The following is a 16879-nucleotide window of genomic DNA, read 5'->3' as shown; positions in this document are numbered from 1 at the left end:
TGCTGTTGAATGTACAATACTTTTACACCTGAGAGAGAAATAAATGTATAACAACTCAAACTGCTCCACTGCCTAGACTCAGGCCCCAGTGTCTTTTTAAAAAGCAATAGCTGCCCACTATGTACAACATTCAGCTTCATCAGAACATTGCCTGTTTTTGCCGTTTCAGGCCACTTCTAAAGTTCAGTCCCTAACAGTAAACAATGGAACACCTGATACTGAGCTAATCTTGTGTTTGACAGCTATTAACGCTGCCCTTTCAAACCATATGCGGGGTGGGGATAGAGAAGCGTGTTGTGCTTCCCTGTTTTGCAAATCTGTTCTAAATCCCATTCTATTAAAGTTGGTTTTCCCTCAACATATTTGCGGGGATCATCCTGCCATTCACCTTGCAGCAGAACAATTAAGAGGTTGAAATGCAAATGTTTGGGCAGCTGTTCAAATGCATCTGAATTTTTCCTTAAGGTGCCAAAACAAACTTCTCCCTCACTTTCAGCTGTTCTTATCTCAGTCTCGGATCAATCTACATACAGCGCACAAGTGTATTCGTCAGTCTCTTGTGTACAAAATAGCTTGCAGATGACTCCATTTCAAGTACTTCCTCCTCTGAAACCTTGCTACAGTACCCTCAGGTGATTTCATTACATATTCAAATTTCCCCTTCCTCCAAAGACCTTGGGCTCAGTTCGTCCTCACAACAACTTGGTGCATTATCTTAGTGTGTGTGAGAGAGAGCAACTATCCTAAGATCACCAACTTGGTGCATTATCTTAGTGTGTGTGAGAGAGAGCAACTATCCTAAGATCACCAGGTGAATTTCATGGCCGAGTGGGGACTTCAACCCAAATCTTTGCAGTCCAACATCTTACATTTCAGTCTTCCCCAACCTAGCACCTTCTAGAGCACGGGTGTCAAACACAAGGCCCGGGGGCCAAATCCGGCCCGCCAGACCTCATCATGTGGCCCGCCGAGCGCCCCAGCCAGCGGGACCCAGCAGTGGGACCTTGCTGCTGAAGCGCCGCGCCAACAAAGCGCCGACAAACAGCTGGGGCCAGGGAAATGCTTTTTGCCCCTGGGTCCCTTCGCGCTCTTTTCTGGCGCTGAATCAAGGCGACGACCCCCCCTTCCCTTTCTTTCTTCCTCTCTCTCGTTCTTATTCTTTCTTTCCCTCTCCTTCCTTCCTTCTTTATCTCTGTCTTCTCTCCCTCTTTCTTTTTCTTTCCTTCTTTATTCCTTCTTTCCTACTCTTCTTTCTCTCACCTCTTTCCTTCCTCTCTCCCTCCTGCTCCTTTTCTTTCTTTCTTTCTTTCTTTCTTTCTTTCTTTCTTTCTTTCTTTCTTTCTTTCTTTCTTTCTTCCTTCCTTCCTTCCTTCCTTCCTTCCGTCCTTCCCAACTTTCTTCCTCTCCCTCATTCTTATTCTTTCTTTCCCTCTACTTCCTTCCTTCTTTCTCCCTTTCCGTCTTCTCTCCCTCTTTCTTTTTCTTTCCTTCTTTATTCTCTTCCTTATTTCCTACACTTCTTTCTCTCCCCTCTTTCCTTCCTTCCTCTCTCCCTCCCACTCCCTCCCTTCTTCCTTCCTTCCTTCCTTCCTTCCTTCCTCCCCTCCCCTCCCCTCCCCTCCCCTCCCTCTCCTCAGAAACATAGGATGCTGCTTTATACTTCTGGCCCTTAAACCCTGGAACCAGGAGAACAGCTCCAGTGAGTCAACCTCAGCCAGTCCCTTTGGTGAAGGGTGGTGGCTCACTGGCAGAACATCTGTCCTGCATGCAGAAGGACCCCAGCATCTCCAGGTACTAGTAGCTCTGCAAAGGTCCTGCATGAAACCCTAGCGAGCCTCCACCACCCAGTGCAGTTACCAAAAATCATTTTTCAATAAATTGTACAATAATTGTACATTTGAATATCTACTTGCCATTATTCTGACTATGTTTCTGGTTTCAGAGCTAGTTATTACTTACATTATTACAAAAACAGCAATAATTGAATGCAGTGACAATAATTTATGATCATAAAGAGTGGACACATAGTCCAACAGATACAACCGGCCCTTTGAGGGTGACCAAACTGCTGATGCGGCCCCCGATGAATTTGAGTTTGACACCCCTGTTCTAGAGGTTTTGGACTACAACTCCCATCCACCCCAACTAGTGCTGACTTGGTTTGATGGGAGTTGTAGTCCAAAACATTGGACTACAGGTTGGTCAAAGCTAATCTGTGCCTACACCACACTTGCTAGACTCAGCAGAGAGACCATCAATAAAGTACATCACATATCAGCTGAAGAGACAAGGTGGACCTACACAAAGGGGCGGAGGGAAGCACTATAAATAAGTCAGAAAGTAAGTTGTTATAACAAAAGAAAAAAACGCTATGGAAAATTGCATAGTGGGTTTTTTTTGTTCTTCAGCGCCATCTGGTGTTGCATGTTTATAACGCATTCAAAACGCTGTTTTTGGACTAATGTACCTGAGTCCACAGTGTAGCAAAAGAAGGGCAAGGGAAGGATTTGGTTAGCATGAGCCATAACTGTGGCAAATGGAGAGAGGTATTTTTGAAAAGGCTTTTCATTTATTTGCAAAGACTGGCTTGTCATATTGCAGCTGAAGTGTGAGATAACCAGAGGCGTTCCTGGGGCCCCCTGACCTCAAGGAGCTTTATCACCATCGCCCCTCCGTCTCGGGGAAAAATCACTTTCCCCCAATAGCCACATTAGAAATTATTAGGTTTTACGTGGAGCAAGTATTCAAAATATCCTTAGTGAGGGCAAGGCGAGGAAGGGCAAAAAAAGTTTGCAAACCTTGTGCTGTGGTGAGAGAAGAACAGGAAGCTTCTCCCATGTTTTCTCTTGCCGTGAAACACATAGGTAGGGGGCCGGTTTCGCCAACCCCTGGGTACACCTCTGGTGATAACAGTATCCAATGAGTGGGAAAAGTTAGGACAGCTGTGCCTTGCAGTGACATAAGTGACGTTCTGGCACTGTTGCAGAAGTGATGGTCAAATGGTCTGGGCTGTTGATGACTCTATTTCCCAATGCCTATGAAATAGCACCCAGCTCCTCTTCGGGGAGCTTTAGAATTGCCTCTCACAAAATGCAGCCCAGAAGCAAGTGACCTGCACTAGTCCACAAAAGACACAAGAGGGAAATATCTATCTGTGCTGTAGTTTTATTTTCTAGAATTCCCCAACCCCCATCTAGCTTAGGGGTTCTATTTCAAGACTGTTTTCCTTTGGTAACTCTTGCAAGGGAGAATCTGCACTGCCTGTTTCCTCCACCCAACCACTTTCTGTCTTAGTCCCAGACTCACAACACATTCCTGGTCATAATTATCGTCACTGACAACAATAAATAAGTGAACTTTTAAGATGCACTTCAGTTTAAGTTGGTGGTTTGCAGGTACCTACGGGACCGCCTCTCCTGGTATGCCCCGCGGAGGACCTTAAGGTCCACAAACAACAATATTCTGGAGATCCCGAGCCATAAGGTAGCTAGATTGGCCTCTACTAGGGCCAGGGCCTTTTCAGTATTGGCCCCAACTTGGTGGAACGCTCTCTCACAGGAGACCAGGGCCCTGCGGGATTTGTCATCTTTCCGCAGGGCCTGCAAGACAGAGCTGTTCCACCTGGCCTTTGGGTTGGACTTAGTCTGACCCCTGTGTTTTTCTCCCTCATGGCTTGGATTTATGAACTACTTAAAATGAGGCTGCACTTTAAAATTTTAATATTGTATTTTAATCTGTATTTTTAGTAACTGCTTTTTATGTTTTATTGTAATTTTATTGGTGTGAGCCGCCCTGAGCCCGGTTTTGACTGGGGAGGGTGGGGTATAAATAAAAATATTATTATTGTTGTTATTATTATTATTATTATTATTATTATTATTATTATTATTAAAACAATTAAAGCAAATGCAATTAAACTCAATAAAAGTACCATGCAATATTGTGGGTCAGGGATAGTCAATGTGATGCTGCCTTTATGCTTTGGACCACATATTTCATAAGCCCCACCCAGCATGGCCAATGCTCAGAGATGATAGGAGCCGTAGTCCCGCAGCATCTGCAGGGCACAATATTGGCTATCCCTGTTTTAGATCATCAGTCAGCAGATCTGTCCAGTCTGTAAAATTCAGGGGAAGCCATAAACGCACACACCTGAAACCTGCTATAAAACATGTTGGAATGCTTGGGGACTAGTTCATCAGGGTGAATTGGGCACTGCCATGCCAACCTAATTTGCCCTGAGTAGACTTGCACGGCCGTGTTCTGTAAGCCTTTCATGTGTTTGTGTGAATTTGCTAAAATAGATGAGAGCCAACATTTCATCGGAATGCACAATCCCAGCCAAGGGGCCCAACTTGAGTAAAATATCGCAGGAGCCCAGCCTCGCATAACTGATCACAAGAAGCAGGGCATGCACACCATTGAAATGGCAATGCTCAACCACTTTGGGGGGGGGGGCTTTGGGGTGCCGAAGGGACCTCGGTCCCTAGGAGATGCCTCCTATGATCCCAGCCAACGTGGGTTTTGCATCCGTGTTTGAGACACAGTGTTTCCAGTATTAAGGGCAAATAGGCTTGATTGACAAATTCAGCAGGATCCTGAGATGGTCAAGTGGACTCCCTGCATGTAAAAAGCTAGCAAATCAAGGTTCTAGCTTAAGGTTATCAGACGTCCCCGTTTCCCGGGGACAGTCCCCGGATTTACAAATTAGTCCCCTGACAAAATCCTTTCATTCCTACTGAAGTTGAAAAGTGTCCCCAGATTCACTGAAAAAAATCTGGTAACCTTATCCTAGCCCAGCCCACTTCCAACAATACTACTTACAGGATTGTGGGTTTGTTTGTTTGTTTGTTTGTTTGTTTGTTTGTTTGTTTGTTTATCCCCTCAAAGCAAGGAGCATTCAAAAATGTTTCCTCTACCTACTATCTAAAGTGGTACAGTCAGGGCCAGATTTAGGTATGATGAGGCCCTAAGCTACTGAAGCTAATGGGGCCCTTTATATATCCAGCTGTCCTTTGTCAACAACAAACTGTCACTGTTTTTTTGTGTTGAATATATGCTATATGGTAATTTATGGACCTAATAGGTATCTAAAGCCATTTGCACATGCAGAATGTAGGCACCCTATATATAGAAATGAGCAAACCAGTGATATTTTAGGGAGCAGGCTAGAAGGCGGGGGCCATTACTTACATCATAGGAGCCTACACAACACAAAACACTGTTGCTGTATGTAGGTTTTATTTTATTTGTTTTTTATCTTATAATGTATTTTGGAAATGTACATCCAGGTTTTTTTCCTTTAATTTTTTTTGGGGGGGGGCAAGAGAGTGGGGTCTAAGCTATAGCTTGTTTAGTTTATACGTAATCCAGCACTGGGTACAGTCTCAGGAGTCAGGAGTCTCTTATCTCCTTCTTACCTTCTTCCGCTGCATGTGTGGACCAAGCCATAGAGCAGGCATCCCCAAACTTCAGCCCTCCAGATGTTTTGGACTACAATTCCCATCATCCCTGACCACTGGTTCTGTTAGCTAGGGATCATGGGAGTTGTAGGCCAAAACATCTGGAGGGCCGCAGTTTGGGGGTGCCTGCCATGGAGTAAGAACAAACAACCCCACTGCCCCCCCCTCAAAACAACGGGACTCGCTTCCCTTGATGACTGGCCCCAAACTAAACCTTCAGGAGAGCGTCACTTTTGAACTGGGTTTTTTATGTCTGGAGCTGACACACAGTAGAGTATTGCTCTGTTTATATTTGACTATGATTTAATTGTCATTTTGTGCAGATTTTTTGTTTGAAGCGTCTGTAAACCATGTCAAGCTTTGGGCACCTTTACAGGATAGATGTTTTAAAAAGCAAATTAATACAGCCTACAAAGGCTGCCACAACTCTGCAAATGGCATGGCTGCTGAAAACCCTTACTGTCAATGGAATTTAAATGGCCTAACTGTGCAGGCCTAACCAGCCAACCTAGCAGTTCGAAAGCACGTCAAAATGCAAATAGATAAATAGGAACCGCTACAGTGGGAAGGTAAACGGCGTTTCCATGTGCTGCTCTGGTTTGCCAGAAGCGGCTTTGTCATGCTGGCCACATGACCTGGAAGCTGTACGCCGGCTCCCTCGGCCAATAATGCGAGATGAGCACGCAACCCGAGAGTCGGTCACGACTGGACCTAATGGTCAGGGGTCCCTTTACCTTTAACTGTGTATAGGGTGACTGGCAAATTCTAAATGTATTACTATTACTATTACTATTATTACTTTCCTATACAGTTTAAGAATACATTCTCAAGTATATTAGAGTTCAAGCCTATATGTGACCAAAAGCTGTGACCATAGAATCATAGAGCTGGAAGGGACCATGAGGGTCATGTAGTCCACCCCCCTGCAATACAGGAACATTTTGCCCAATGTGGGACTTGAACCCATGACCCTGAGATTAAGGGTCTCGTGCTCTACCATACTCTTATAGTTCCATGTTCATTGTTACATAGTTCAACTGAGTTCAGTTGGGCAAACTCCCAGGAAAGAGTGTGCAGGGTTGCAGTCTTTATTTACCTAGAGGTAAAAGTGCAAGTAGATAAATAGGTACCGCTCTGGCGGGAAGGAAAACGGCGTTTCCGTGCGCTGCTCTGGTTTGTCAGAAGCGGCTTAGTCATGCTAGCCACATGACCTGGAAGCTGTACGCCTGCTCCCTTGGCCAATAACACGAGATGAGCGCCGGAACCCCAGAGTCGGTCACGACTGGACCTAATGGTCAGGGGTCCCTTTATCTTTACCTTTTTAAGGTCCACTAAGGGACGCGGGTGGTGCTGTGGGTTAAACCACAAAGCCTAGGGTTTGCCAATCAGAAGGTCGGGTAAACGGCGATTCTGTGCGCTGCTCTGGTTCGCCAGAATTACCTGGAATGATGCTGGCCACATGACCTGGAAGCTGTACGCCGGCCCCCTCGGCCAATAAAGCGAGATGAGCGCTGCAACCCCAGAGTCATCCGCAACTGGTCCTAATAGTCAAGGGTCCCTTTACCTTTACCTCATGGGACTGTTATGAGGATCACCTTGAATGACAACCTCAGCTCCTTGGATGAAATGTAGGAGAATAGTACAGAGATGCTGCGCAAGGGGATTCCACAGTCTCTTCGACGGGCTGAACTGCACCCTGCATGCAGCAGAATGCCATTTCCTTGCCTTAAGTAATTGGGGGAAAGGCCCCGTGAATGGGGGAATACCTGTGCCAGCATGAAATCTTAAATTGCAGCAAAAGCTGGTTGAAAATGTGACTTGCAGCTGCATAATGCCATACCCTCCAACATTTCTCCGATGAAAATAGAGACGCCCCGCTCCATAATGGTAATTTTACTCTTTATACCCCAAACATCTTATTGGTCGGCTTCAGCCATTCTGGGCACCTTCCAACATATATAAAAAAATAAACATTTTTTTTAAAAAAACCTTCCCTATACAGGATTGCCTTCAGATGGCTTGAGGGTCAGATAACTCCATACCCTCCAACATCTCCAATGAAAAAAAAGTGGGACATTCCAGAATTAAATCAGAAACTGGGTTGGCTGCTCTAAATCAGGGTCGTCCCTGGAAAATAGGGACACTTGTCTGCAATGCCAACACTGGACACTTGTCTTTTGCAGTGAGTCAAATTGACTGTGACGCTCTATCTGAGTCCGCACAGAAGGCAAAGGGTTTTATCTTTGGAATTTAACTTCTGGGCAGATATCCACACCTTATCAAACTGCGGCCCCATTTGCCCTTCTGAGGCCCAGTGGAACTTGCCATTCATGTAGCTTATCAACACTTTGGCAACGAGATCTCCTTGTTGTCATCGTGTTCTCCCCAGAGGTGTTTTAAAGAAGGCAGCAGAACTACAGTAGTTGTGATCGTTCTGCTTTATATTTATTACATAGCTATGTGATTTCCTCACTTTATCAGGCTAAGCCTAAAGCGAAGGTGTAAAGATGTTTGCCATAAAATAAACAAATGAGATGAAACTCATGCAATAAAAACATAGTTGCCATTCATAAGATTCCCCCCCCCCCCCGGCCTAGTTTTACAGGTCAAAATGTACTCGGAATATACACTAGTGTTTGGATTTGGAGTGCACTATATGCCAATGTACCTCAGTCGCTCTTGATTTTGCGTGGAAACTAATGGTCAATGGTTGTGTTCATCCCATTCCAATGCATGCCTGCATAGAAGGAATCCCATTGAACTCAATGAGGATTACTCCCAAGTAACTGGGTTAGCATTGTAGTCAAAATTTAATGGACTTCAATGGGTTTTCCTGAAATCTAAGCTTACACAGGAGAATCAGAGTTATGACCTAATTTACTTCTGTCTCACGATTTATATTTTTTTGCTAGAAGAACCCCATTATATATTTCGGCAGCAATCCTACATACACTTACTATGCAGTAGGGACTGATGAATCTTTCAATTTCCTTTTATCTCTGTTTCCCATTTTTCCAGTTTTAATTCAATTCACCAGGTTTCCGCAACAGTTGGTGATTTTATTTTAAAAGAAAAAGTCCTTGTGAAAATTTGTCAGCATTTCAGTGTGCCATCGATCACAGTACACACATTTTTTGCACGCAATTTCCCCTAATATAATCTACATACAAAAATACACACCTTCCTGAATATAGCCAATGTTTTATCCATTATTTGTCTGTAGAACTGCACTGCAGAATTTGGAGAAGTGTAAAATTCTAAGAACAGCTACATTTCGGTTTCATACTGGTTCGGGACATAAATTCGGTAAGTTCACATTAAACCGCAAACCAAACCAAATATTTCCCTCTTCCCTCCTACGGAATGGGGGTTATCACTGAATAAATGCGCATCAGGACTTGTTGGTTGCATAGTTCCTTTGAGAAAAAAGAAACGTAATTGCATTTAGTTTCCATGTTACTTCAAGCATGCTATTAAGGCTGCAGCCTTAAGCATGTTTACCAGCGAGTAAGTGCAACTGAACTCATCGCAACTTACTTTCAAGTAGGCACATGTAGCATCGTGCTGCAGAAGTTGAAAATCATGTGTCATTAGTAGGCATTATATTTCAGCTAGCCAAATCTGCTAGCTGAAATCTGAACAATATATCATTATATCAGCTAGCCAAATCTGAACAATGTACAACATTTAGAGGGCTCTGGGTCGGAGCAACAGCAAAGCGTTAGGAAAAGAAAGGTTTCTGTGCATCTTTTGCAAGCATGGAAATGCCACAGAAAACTTCATAGAAAGTTTCAACCTCTTTTCAGTTGTTGCTGTTGTTTTTCTGCCTCTTAAAGCTTCTGCAACAAATGTCTCAGAACATTTACTCCAACTTCCACGAAAATGACTATATGATGGGGAGGGGGGGGCACTGCTGGCACACAGAGCGAGTTAAACTTTAGACTCCTGCTGTGGAGAGCCTCTGATTTGCTTTCACATCTGAAATCCAAGTTAGCAAGAAGAGATGCAAGAGGAAAAGTTCAGAAGAATTACTCTGATCCCAAGAAACGATCGTGGCACTACTTACCTAAAGATTGGTCTCTGGAGGTGCTTTTTCCTAATTGTAACACAATCAGCCATTTAAATGAGGGTGGGGGGAATCTCCTTGGCCTGAAAATAGTTCCAGCGAGAACCTGGGAGCAACCAGGGGACCTGTACTTAGCAGCTACTGTGCTGAAGAGAACACAGTGATTTTTTTTTTGGTGCTGGGGAAAACCTCCCTCCCTCTCTCTGACAGTTGAGCAAAGTGAGGCCATAGAGACCACATAACATCTGAGCAAGACCAAACCATGCAGGCTGTTAACAGCAAGCAGCGCTGGAGTCAAGTCGATCGAAGTGGGGAAATGCCTCGGAATCCTCTCAGGTGCTTGAGAAAAATGCAAAACTTCGCCAGCCAGTTAACTTGGGGGGAAAAGAAAAAGTGCTAAGATTATTCCAGTCATGAGAAGACGTCTTACACACACGGGTCAAAGTCTTTGATGCAGAGGCTCCCTTGCACTGTAAAACAAGCTCGTTAGTTCAGAGGCTTCACTTCTTCTTTTCCCCTCCTTCTTCTTCTCCTCTTTCTTCAAAATAAAAGTTGTCCAGCTGTTTCAGCAAGCACACACACACAACCCCTTTGCAAGTGCCTTCAGAAAGTTTTTTTTCTCCTTTTTCTTTTTTGTGCCGTTGTACGGAACTGTATACAAATTAAAGGAGACGAATGGCTCTGGTCTCTGTGCCTGGCTTCTCTTCAAGACGTTGTTGTAATTATTTTACAGTCTGGCTATTATTCACTTTGGCTGATGTGTAGCTGTAACTATGCATATTAAACCACCGCTCATAATTTCTGGCACTTAAACAGCCTAATAGTCCACAGTAGGATTCAGAGTTTGCAGCTGGTGGGAGATCAAATCGACACAGAATGGAGCAACAATACTTGCATCAGGGAAGGGGGGGGGAGAGGAAAAACTAACCAGATTTCTTCAACAACAAAACTGAACCCTACCCTGCATTTCAGTCTGGCCATGCTGCGAAATATGAGGCATGTTAAACATAAGCAGAAGTATGCCAGCATGGAACAGAATTAATACTACCATAGTTAATCAACAGAGATAATCCATCTATCCATTATTACACAGATCGAGGCACTAGGTAAGATTCCACACTCTGGAACTTCAAACTTACCATCTATGCCATGGGTAGGCAAACTAAGCCCCCCCCCCCAAAAAAATATAGTCTGGCCCCTCCACAAGGTCTGAGGGACATTGGACAGGCCCCTTGCTGAAAAAGTTTGCTGACCCCTGGTCAATGCCAAGCCTGGATTGGTTAGACCATGATGCTGATAATGCCATGGTTGTATGTTTGATCCCTGTCAGGGACAACTGCATATTCCTGAATTGCATGAAGTTGGACTAGATGATCCTCAGAGTCCCTTTCAACTCTACATTTCTATGATTGCATCTCCCTGCCCCACCAGCACCTAGTAAGGTAGCAACTGCCAGTTTTATTCCCCACAGTACCCCAGAAGAATGCCAGACCCTCCAGAGGAATGTTCCTATTTTCCAGGGACAGCCCCAGATTTACAGCTGTCCTGGTATCTGATCTGATCCTGGAATGTCCCGCTTTTCCTTAAGATGTCCCTACGGTATTTTCATCGGAGAAATGTGGGTATGGAGTTATGCAACCCCTGATCCAAGGAGATAAGTAACTATACAACCTTTGGAAGACATCTGAGACCAGCCCTGTATAGGGAAGTTTTTTAATTGTTTTTTTTAATGTTTTTTATATGTTGGAAGCCACCCAAAGTGGCTGGGGCAACTGAGTCAGATGGATGGGGTATTAGTAAAGCAACAACAACAACAACAACAACAACAACAACAACAACAACAACAACTGAATAGGACATCACTATTTTCATCAGAGAAACATTGGAGGGTATGGAATGCTATGTCCGGTGTTACAGGGCATTGTGGGAAATGTAAATGGCGTCTCCTGCCCATACCTGCCAAGTCTCTCACAGAGAAATCCGGGATCTGCAGCCACGCAACACTGGAAATTGCGTAGACGCAACTTCCGGTGTCGCTTTGCCCATCTATGGGCACCGAAAATGGCTGGCGCTGGCACCGGAAGTCACATCTACGCATGTCCAGAAGTGCGTAGACGCAACTTCTGGTGTCAGCGCCGGCCATTTTTGGTGCCCATAGATGGGCAAAGTGACACCGGAAGTTGCGTCTACGCACTTCCGGACATGCATAGACACGACTTCCGGTGCCGGCCATTTTCTGGTGCCCATAGATGGGCAGAGCGGCAGCAGAAAAATGGCCGCCAACAGGAACCAAAATAAGGGAAATTAACGGGAGAGGAGCTGGAACAGGAGACCTCCGGGAAACGGTAAGGAAAAACAGGGGTTTCCTGGGAAATACGGGGTACTTGGCAGCTATGCTCCTGCCTGGCAATGATCAGAGCACTCACTGGCATGGCTGTGGGCAATTGCTGTCATTGCCACAATCAGGACCCTGTGTGTGTGCAGTGTTTCACTGCCATAGGAGGAGATCCCCACCTAAAAAGCAAACAAACCCTTCCTGCATGGAGTAAACAAACATATCAGAGATCAGTGTTTAGTCCAGCTCTCTCCCTTGTGTGGTAATTTACTGTATGCGGGGACAGTGTTTGTGGGTGTGCTTTACAAAGGGGAGCATTCTAAAATATCTCCCCCATCTCTGATATGGTACAAGTCTATCAGCTCATTGTGCAAGTGTAGATTGGCTTTTCTTATTTCCTCACCTCCCTCCCCTCCCTCCCAAAAAAAGACCCTGAGGCAACAAATTCCCCCACAAGTCCTAGGATGCCTGATGTTGATATTACCTTTACCAAGCTGTGGCCAAGAGCCATTACTCCCACATAATAAACATAGGAATAGGGTCTTAGGTCATCTGTGGCAAAACTAGAGAAAATGTGACTACAACCTGCCCAACTGAGATATGAAAGATATGAAAGCTGGGAGCTAAATGGCAGCAATGGAATGTCTAATAGCAAGAATACAAAGCTGAAAATTAATGAACTGCAGCTAAAATACTGGTATTATGTTCGTTTTTCACATAGTCTAGTCCTTCCCCTGCTCACCCCCCTAATATTCTTAAGAGGGTCTGTTCTCCAGTCTTCAGAAAGTAGCTGGAAGTGGGGATGCAGAAAAAAGGTCCTCCTTTCCTTCCACTCTGCAGTTTTAATCTGAAATCATAGGCGTGGTACTGCGCCCAGAGCTCAGAAATTGCTTGCTCTAATAAAATTCCCTGTCTCAAAATGCGCCTAGAACAATGGGAGTTTCAAACACTGAAGCTGTCTAAATGGGTCTGTAAAACATTCCTAGAAAATGTGGTCTTGCGATTGAAACCTGACATTTTTGACCTATTATGTAAACCCACAAAACTGATGGTTTTCCTAGAGATGCAGTAAACAACAACAGAGAAACACAAATACTTGGCAAGTCACACTTTGATTTTGGACTGTAATTTAATATTTCCCTCATGTAGACCTCATGGATTGCTTGTGATTCCTGCCATTGCTTCTGGGAACAACATGTGGCAAAAACCTTACCTCATGCAGGTCATAAGAGGGGGTAAGAGATACTGAGACGCTGGTGGTTATCACACAGCCACCAGCCATATTCTTTTCCTGATTTGAGAGTCCAGCTGAGTTGGCCTTCAAACTCCTTGGCCAGTCAAAACCCCAGAAAGCACCTTCACAATACTACTTTACCTGACCATGTAAATAATTATGGGGGAATTACTTCATGGTGAGTCCTCCACATTAAAAATGGTTGTGTGAATCTGCCCTTATATTCCCACAAGAGTCTTACATTCTCAAACTACAATTGATGTCAACTTTGAAGTGCAAATGCCGATATACACCTCTGCAGGAGTGCTGCCTAAATGTCAATATTGAAGGGACATGGGTGGCGCTGTGGGTTAAACCACAGAGCCTAGGGCTTGCCGATCAGAAGGTCGGCGGTTCGAATCCCCGCGATGGGGTGGGCTCCCGTTGCTCGGTCCCAGCTCCTGCCAACCTAGCAGTTTGAAAGCACGTCAAAGTGCAAGTAGATAAATAGGTACTGCTACAGTGGGAAGGTAAACGGCGTTTCCGTGTGCTACTCTGGTTCGCCAGAAGCGGCTTTTTCATGCTGGCCACATGACCTGGATGCTGTGTGCCGGCTCCCTCGGCCAATAATGCGCGATGAGCACCGCAACCCCAGAGTCGGTCACGACTGGACCTAAATGGTCAGGGGTCCCTTTACCTTTAAATGTCAATATTAAGAAGAATGAAAACCATGAGAACCCAATTATTGCCCATGGCCCAGATAGGCAGGCCATCTGAACTATTTCAACAACTTCTGTTGCCTTGTATAGAGCTGAGCACAAGCACAATGAAGGAGGCATCACCTTGATTCCCCCAAGTTCATGTCAGCCAACTGCAGGGACATTAGCTGAGGGAAGCATGCATCACAAAACACGGATATGGAAAGCATCTGGCAATCTAGAGAATAGTTGCCTCTGAAGCCCCTGCCAAACTACTCCCATTCCTTCAGTGCTTATTTTCCCAAGGGAAGAGAATGGCTATATAGCTGTGGGCTAGTTTTGTAGAATTTGGTAGAACCAATGTACTTAAAGTCTCTTCCCCCCACTCCACACCCAGGTGAGAGTTGGTGTAAGTGTGGTGGCAAATGGACTGAACTACAAATCAGAAAGTCCCCAATTTATATCATGTCATGAACTCACTAGATGGCAAAAATTGCTCCCACTCTCTCTTCCATTTGTCTCCGACTCTATGCGCACCCCATCTGCAATATCAGAGACAACAATACCACGTTGCCTGAGAAAGCCAATAACAAATCGATTCATCTCGTCACCCTTGCGTTCATGATCTGCTTGAGGCTGGAAAGGTAAAGACCATAGAACAAGCTGCCTTCCAGGCTTAGCTAGGTCACAAAGATGGCTTGCTAAAGCTATGGGGTCTAAGCTTGGAGCATCTTGCTTCTTCCCTTCTTCCCAAAGTTCCCCTTTGGTCACATCCCCTCGCCTTGGGAAGAAGGATTACCGAAGCCTTAGTTCATTTTCTTCCACCATGTGAACCCAACCAGAAAGGATGTCTGAGCAAGATGCTCCAAGCTTGGGCCCCATAGCTTTAGCAAGCCGTCTTTGTGTTTCTATACAAATGATTTAGAATATGTTACCTTTTTGAAACTAAGTTAAACTGCCTGTCTTTTCTTGCTGCTGTATGGAAAGCCACATGAATCTGACCTTTGAAGAGTTTGTAACTAAACCATTTTTTAACTTAGTCTCTTTTCCTAAGGGAAGTAAGGGGAACTTTGAAAGGAATTTAGAAGGGGATATTTTAAAGATCTAACAGCCCATATATTTTCATGCTTTACTTTTCTGCTTGTTTTGTGATTTTAAATCTCTGCTGGGGCTCTCTCATCATAGAGCACTTGCTCCAAATCCAGAGAATAGTTTTATTCTTTTAAACCAATTAGAACCAAACATAAAAAAATAAAAATAAAAAAATCAGCAGCCTTGGACAGACCCTTACTCTTCCTTAGGGCTGGGCTACTGTATATATCAATGTATCATCCAAAACTGCTTTGAAGTCCATATTGCAATATCTGTTTCATAATTTTTTACCTGGCAATACATTGCGAATCATGAATCATGATGTGTGTGTGTGTGTGTGTGTGTGTGTGTGTGTGTGTGTTACCTATGCAAAAATCACAATGCAGGAAAACCCGTGAAGCCAGCTTATGCCTCTACCTGTATATAGCTCCATCCTTATTTCAGACACTGTGATATACTGATATATTGTGACGTTTGGCTGGTGGTATATTGTGATGTTGAAAACCAGATGTCGCCCAGCCCTACTCTTAATAATTGTATGGTGGGCCTTAGCTCTGCCAGGCTGTAAATTTTAATTTTAAATGCAAATGAACCACCCTGCTTCCTTCCTTTCCCATTAGATGAAGGCACAACTCCCTTCCAATTTAAGCCCAGAACAGAAGGGAGGGGAAACCTTGATGCAATGAGGCACTTCCAGAAAATTCTCGCATTTGAACCACTCCTGGAAAAGAATGTCTCTTCATCTCAATGGGATGGTTGCCTGGAAATATGCGCCACAATTTTAGCCAATGGGGGGAAAAGAGAGAGAGAGACTCATAAGATTACAATATGAGAAGCAAAACACAGCCATCCTTCAGAATTGACACATTGTCATATTTTGCAATGCAATTCCCCAGCCAAGTAATGCGCTCAAAAATGCACTTACTAGGGTAAAGTGTGTATATTAATGCATTCGTTGGTAAAAGAATAACATACAAAAGTCCATTATATTTGGGGGAATGACTTTGTAATGGTGTTTATATTAGGCGAGACTGCCTTGCAAAAATGTGAATTTCCCTGCAAAATATTATATTATGTTCACATATTTATTCAAGAAGCAACAAACTATATTCAGCCACTCCACATACCCCACAGAAGCAGCACATTTCTTTTTATTTACATTTAACTTTCCAGTCATTTCCGTTTTTAAACACGTGTATCATTCCATAAGTTGTCATGTGTTCTCAGAGGCCTAATAACCATGTTCTGTTAATGTTGCAAATGTAATAACTCTATGCCAGGTTGATGGGAAAGTAGTGATTTTCTTGTCGTACATGGTTTGGTCATTAATATTAATTCATAGCGTTGTGAGATCCAGATCTGTGTATAATGTGTATATATATATATTAAGATAAGTTTGTACTAAAATGCTGGTGAATTTTCATTAGAACAATTTTTTTCTTCCAGAGAATCCAGCCAGATGGGCAGGGTATAAATGTTGTTGTTGTTGTTGTTTGTTGTTGTTGTTGTTGTATTTTTAAAGCGGAAAGCTGAGGTGGAAAAGTGGTGAACAGGACTTAAGATTGGAAAAAATGAGAAACTGGTAAAAACTGAAGTTGCCCCATGTGCCCATCTCTCATAGGACTGCAGCCCAGCCAGGTTCTTTGGATGCGAGTATATTCCCTTCACAGGCATTCCTCAGCACGATTCCTTACATTACAGATCAGATTAACGAAAGCAAAACAAAGCCCACCCAATAACTGCTGCACGAGCTTCCATTCAGCGCCCAGCAATGGAAGCACACAAATGTGTAGGGCAACCTCAATTTATTCCCTTGCCTTGACGTCAGCAAATGGAAAAAGATGCTCTGAAACTTAACCTAATGACTTCTCCAAGCTTGCAAAACTAGAAAGTACTGAACATAAGCATGATGACTCATTCAGGCACTCGGGAGAAGGCAGTTTTAAAAAAATAATGTATGCCCTAGCGGGCTTATTGACCAGTTCTACTCTAGTTCATGTGGTAAAGCCATGA

General features: G+C 44.0%; 1 protein-coding gene across 3 annotated transcripts in view; it reads right to left on the bottom strand.

Moving 5' to 3' along the window:
- PDE1A (phosphodiesterase 1A) overlaps positions 1 to 16879 on the bottom strand; it is a 148315-nt gene that overhangs the window by 90248 nt on the left and 41188 nt on the right. Inside the window, exon 1 of one of the 3 annotated variants that reach the window (XM_035133613.2) lies at positions 9529 to 10379. The exons of the other annotated variants lie outside the window; for them this stretch is intronic. Within the exon in view, the coding sequence (XP_034989504.2) occupies positions 9529 to 9581 (53 nt within the window). The 5' untranslated portion in view covers positions 9582 to 10379. Of the gene's footprint in view, positions 1 to 9528; positions 10380 to 16879 lie in introns of those variants that run through there. 3 annotated transcript variants of the gene reach the window in all.

The sequence above is a fragment of the Zootoca vivipara genome, chromosome 1, assembly GCF_963506605.1.
Source record: "Zootoca vivipara chromosome 1, rZooViv1.1, whole genome shotgun sequence".
NCBI classification, from domain to species: Eukaryota; Metazoa; Chordata; class Lepidosauria; order Squamata; family Lacertidae; genus Zootoca; species Zootoca vivipara.
This window is presented reverse-complemented; position numbering and strand designations above follow the sequence as displayed.